This window comes from Carlito syrichta, unplaced genomic scaffold (genome assembly GCF_000164805.1).
Source record: "Carlito syrichta isolate Samal-C Ts95f unplaced genomic scaffold, Tarsius_syrichta-2.0.1 Scaffold306469, whole genome shotgun sequence".
NCBI lineage: Eukaryota > Metazoa > Chordata > Mammalia > Primates > Tarsiidae > Carlito > Carlito syrichta.
Window position 1 is genome coordinate 20359 of NW_007250565.1, and position 4739 is coordinate 25097.

The 4739-nt window shown below is 46.7% G+C and overlaps 1 protein-coding gene across 1 annotated transcript in view; it reads left to right on the forward strand.

The window, feature by feature from the left end:
* The window catches only part of AHNAK (AHNAK nucleoprotein), a 20151-nt gene that overhangs the window by 8243 nt on the left and 7169 nt on the right, over positions 1–4739 (forward strand). Inside the window, 1 exon segment of the mRNA XM_021714989.1 lies at positions 1–4737. This exon segment is cut by the window's left edge and continues 19 nt beyond it. Within this exon segment, the coding sequence (XP_021570664.1) occupies positions 1–4737 (4737 nt within the window).

The window sequence follows — 4739 nt, forward strand, 5'->3', positions numbered from 1 at the left end:
GTTCAAGGCCCAGACTGGCACCTGAAGATGCCCAAGATGAAAATGCCCAAGTTCAGCATGCCTGGCTTCAAAGCAGAGGGCCCAGAAGTGGATGTGAACCTGCCCAAGGCCGACATTGATGTCTCAGGACCCAAGGTGGACATTGAAGTCCCCGATGTGAGCCTTGAGGTTCCAGAAGGGAAGCTGAAGGGTCCAAAGTTCAAAATGCCTGACATGCACTTCAAGACCCCAAAGATCTCCATGCCTGATGTTGATTTCAACTTAAAAGGACCTAAAATCAAAGGAGATGTTGATGTTTCTGCTACAAAGATGGAAGGAGAGTTAAAGGGCCCAGAATTGGATGTCAAGGGCCCCAAATTGGATGTTGACATCCCAGAAGTAGCTGTGGAAGGCTCAGATGGCAAATGGAAAAGTCCTAAGTTCAAGATGCCAGACATGCACTTTAAAGCTCCCAAGATTTCCATGCCAGACATCGATCTACACTTAAAGAGCCCCAAGATGAAAGGAGAGGTGGATGTAGATGTTCCCAAATTGGAAGGCGAACTCAAAGGGCCTCATGTGGACATCAGTGGGCCAGACATGGACATTGAAGGACCTGAGGGCAAGTTGAAAGGCCCTAAGTTCAAGATGCCTGATATGCATTTCAAAGCCCCCAGTATTTCTATGCCGGATGTTGACCTAAATCTGAAAGGACCCAAAATCAAAGGAGATGTAGATTTGTCTGTGCCTGATGTGGAAGGTAAAGTTAAAGTACCAGATGTGAACATCAAGGGACCCAAAGTAGATGTAAATGCTCCCGATGTTCAAGGCCCAGACTGGCATCTGAAGATGCCCAAGATGAAAATGCCCAAGTTCAGCATGCCTGGCTTCAAAGCAGAGGGCCCAGAAGTGGATGTGAACCTGCCCAATGCTGACATTGATGTCTCAGGACCCAAAGTGGACATTGAAGGCCCTGATGTTAACATTGAAGGACCAGAAGGAAAGTTGAAAGGGCCTAAGTTCAAGATGCCTGAGATGAACATCAAGGCCCCCAAGATCTCCATGCCTGACTTTGATTTGCATCTGAAAGGTCCCAAGGTAAAGGGCGATGTGGACGTTTCTCTCCCCAAAGTAGAAGGTGACCTCAAGGGCCCTGAAGTTGACATTAAGGGCCCCAAAATGGATATCAGTGCCCCAGATGTTGATGTTCAAGGCCCAGACTGGCACCTGAAGATGCCCAAGGTGAAAATGCCCAAGTTCAGCATGCCTGGCTTCAAAGGAGAGGGCCCTGAGGTAGACATCAACTTGCCCAAGGCTGACATTGATATTTCAGGACCCAAGGTGGACATTGCAGGCCCTGACGTTAACATTGAAGGGCCAGAGGGAAAATTGAAAGGCCCTAAGTTCAAGATACCTGAGATGAACATCAAAGCTCCAAAGATCTCCATGCCAGATTTAGATTTACACTTGAAAGGTCCTAAAGTCAAAGGAGATGTGGATATTTCCCTTCCTAATGTGGAAGGTGACCTAAAAGGCCCTGAAGTTGACATCAAAGGCCCCAAAGTAGACATTGATGCCCCAGATGTCGATGTTCAAGGCCCAGACTGGCACCTGAAAATGCCCAAGATAAAAATGCCCAAGTTCAGTATGCCTGGCTTCAAAGCAGAAGGTCCAGAAGTGGATATGGACTTACCTAAGGCTGGCATTGATATTTCAGGACCCAAAGTAGATGTTGAATGTCCTGATGTGAATATTGAAGGCCCTGAAGGAAAATGGAAAAGTCCAAAGTTTAAGATGCCTGAAATGCATTTTAAGACTCCAAAGATATCCATGCCAGATATTGACCTGAATCTAACAGGTCCAAAAATAAAAGGAGATGTAGATGTTACAGGTTCCAAGGTAGAGGGAGATCTTAAAGGGCCTGAAATTGACCTCAAAGGCCCCAAAGTGGACATTGATGCCCCAGATGTTGACGTTCAAGGCCCAGACTGGCACCTGAAGATGCCCAAGATGAAAATGCCCAAGTTCAGCATGCCTGGCTTCAAAGCGGAGGGCCCAGAAGTGGATGTGAACCTCCCCAAAGCTGACATTGATGTCTCAGGACCCAAGGTGGACATTGAAGGTCCTGATGTTAACATTGAAGGACCAGAAGGAAAGTTGAAAGGGCCTAAGTTCAAGATGCCTGAGATGAACATCAAGACCCCCAAGATCTCCATGCCTGACTTTGATTTGCATCTGAAAGGTCCCAAGGTAAAGGGCGATGTGGACGTTTCTCTCCCCAAAGTAGAAGGTGACCTCAAGGGCCCTGAAGTTGACATTAAGGCTCCCAAAGTGGATATTAATGCCCCAGATGTGGACGTTCATGGCCCAGACTGGCACTTGAAAATGCCCAAGGTGAAAATGCCCAAGTTCAGCATGCCTGGCTTCAAAGGAGAGGGGCCAGAAGTGGACGTGAAACTGCCCAAGGCCGACATTGATGTCTCAGGACCCAAGGTGGATATTGATGTTCCAGATGTGAATATCGAAGGTCCAGATGCAAAACTGAAGGGCCCCAAGTTCAAGATGCCTGAGATGAACATCAAAGCTCCCAAGATCTCCATGCCTGATATTGATTTAAACCTGAAAGGCCCCAAAGTGAAGGGTGACATGGATGTGTCTCTGCCAAAGGTGGAAGGTGACATCAAAGTTCCTGAAGTGGATATTAAAGGCCCCAAAGTGGACATCGATGCTCCAGATGTGGACGTTCATGGCCCAGACTGGCACCTGAAGATGCCTAAGATAAAAATGCCCAAGTTCAGCATGCCTGGCTTCAAAGGAGAGGGCCCAGAAGTGGATGTGAATCTACCCAAGGCCGACATTGACATCTCAGGACCCAAGGTGGACATTGATGTTCCAGATGTGGATATTGAAGGTCCAGATGCGAAGTTGAAGGGCCCCAAGTTCAAGATGCCAGAGATGAACATCAAGGCTCCTAAAATATCAATGCCAGATTTGGACCTCAATCTTAAAGGCCCTAAAGTGAAAGGAGATGTGGATATTTCTCTTCCAAATGTAGAAGGTGATTTGAAAGGGCCTAGTCTTGACATTAAAGGCCCAAAGATGGAGGTAGATGCTCCAGACATTGACATTCATGGCCCAGATGGCAAATTAAAAGGTCCAAAACTGAAGATGCCTGATATGCATGTAAACATGCCCAAGATCTCCATGCCAGAAATTGACTTGAATTTGAAAGGCTCAAAGCTTAAGGGAGATATTGACGTCTCTGGGCCCAAATTGGAAAGTGACATTAAAGCTCTCAATATGGATGTAAAGGGCCCAGAAGTGGATATTTCTGGTCCTAAGCTCAACATTGAAGGCAAGTCGAAGAAATCTCGTTTTAAGCTTCCCAAATTTAATTTTTCGGGTTCCAAAGTCCAGACACCTGAGGTAGATGTCAAACTTAAAAAGCCAGATATTGATGTAACTGGTCCAAAAGTTGATATTAATGCTCCTGATGTTGAGGTCCAAGGAAAAGCCAAAGGATCGAAGTTTAAAATGCCTTTCCTGAGTATTTCGTCTCCCAAAGTTTCTATGCCTGATGTGGAGCTAAATTTAAAGGGCCCTAAAGTCAAAGGAGACTTAGATGTTGCAGGTCCCAATTTAGAAGGTGACTTTAAAGGTCCCAAAGTGGATATTAGGGCACCAGAAGTCAATCTTAACGCACCTGATGTGGATGTTCATGGCCCAGACTGGAATCTGAAGATGCCCAAGATGAAAATGCCCAAGTTTAGTGTGCCTGGTTTAAAAGCAGAAGGGCCAGATGTGGCTGTGGATCTACCAAAAGGAGACATCAACTTAGAGGGTCCAAGTATGAACATTGAAGGCCCAGAACTTAAGGTGGAAGGTCCAGAGGGAGGCTTGAAAGGTCCCAAATTCAAGATGCCTGACATGAATATCAAAGCTCCCAAGATTTCCATGCCAGACATTGACTTAAACCTGAAGGGCCCCAAGGTAAAAGGTGATGTGGATCTTTCTCTTCCTAAACTTGAAGGGGATCTGAAAGGGCCAGAGGTTGATATAAAAGGCCCCAAAGTGGACATCAGTGCCCCAGATGTTGATGTTCATGGCCCAGACTGGCACTTGAAGATGCCCAAGGTGAAAATGCCCAAGTTCAGCATGCCTGGCTTCAAAGGAGAGGGTCCAGAAGTGGATGTGAACTTGCCCAAGGCTGACATATCAGGACCCAAGGTGGACATTGATGTTCCAGATATGAATATCGAAGGTCCGGATGCAAAACTGAAGGGCCTTAAGTTCAAGATGCCAGAGATGAACATCAAAGCTCCCAAGATCTCCATGCCTGACTTTGACCTGAACCTAAAGGGCCCCAAAATGAAAGGTGACATGGACATGTCTTTGCCAAAAGTGGAAAGTGATCTAAAGGGCCCTGAGGTGGACATCAAGGGTACCAAAGTGGACATCGACACTCCTGATGTTAACATTGAAGGACCAGAAGGAAAGTTGAAAGGGCCTAAGTTCAAGATGCCTGAGATGAACATCAAGGCCCCCAAGATCTCCATGCCTGACTTTGATTTGCATCTGAAAGGTCCCAAGGTAAAGGGCGATGTGGACGTTTCTCTCCCCAAAGTAGAAGGTGACCTCAAGGGCCCTGAAGTTGACATTAAGGGCCCCAAAATGGATATCAGTGCCCCAGATGTTGATGTTCAAGGCCCAGACTGGCACCTGAAGATGCCCAAGGTGAAAATGCCCAAGTTCAGCATGCC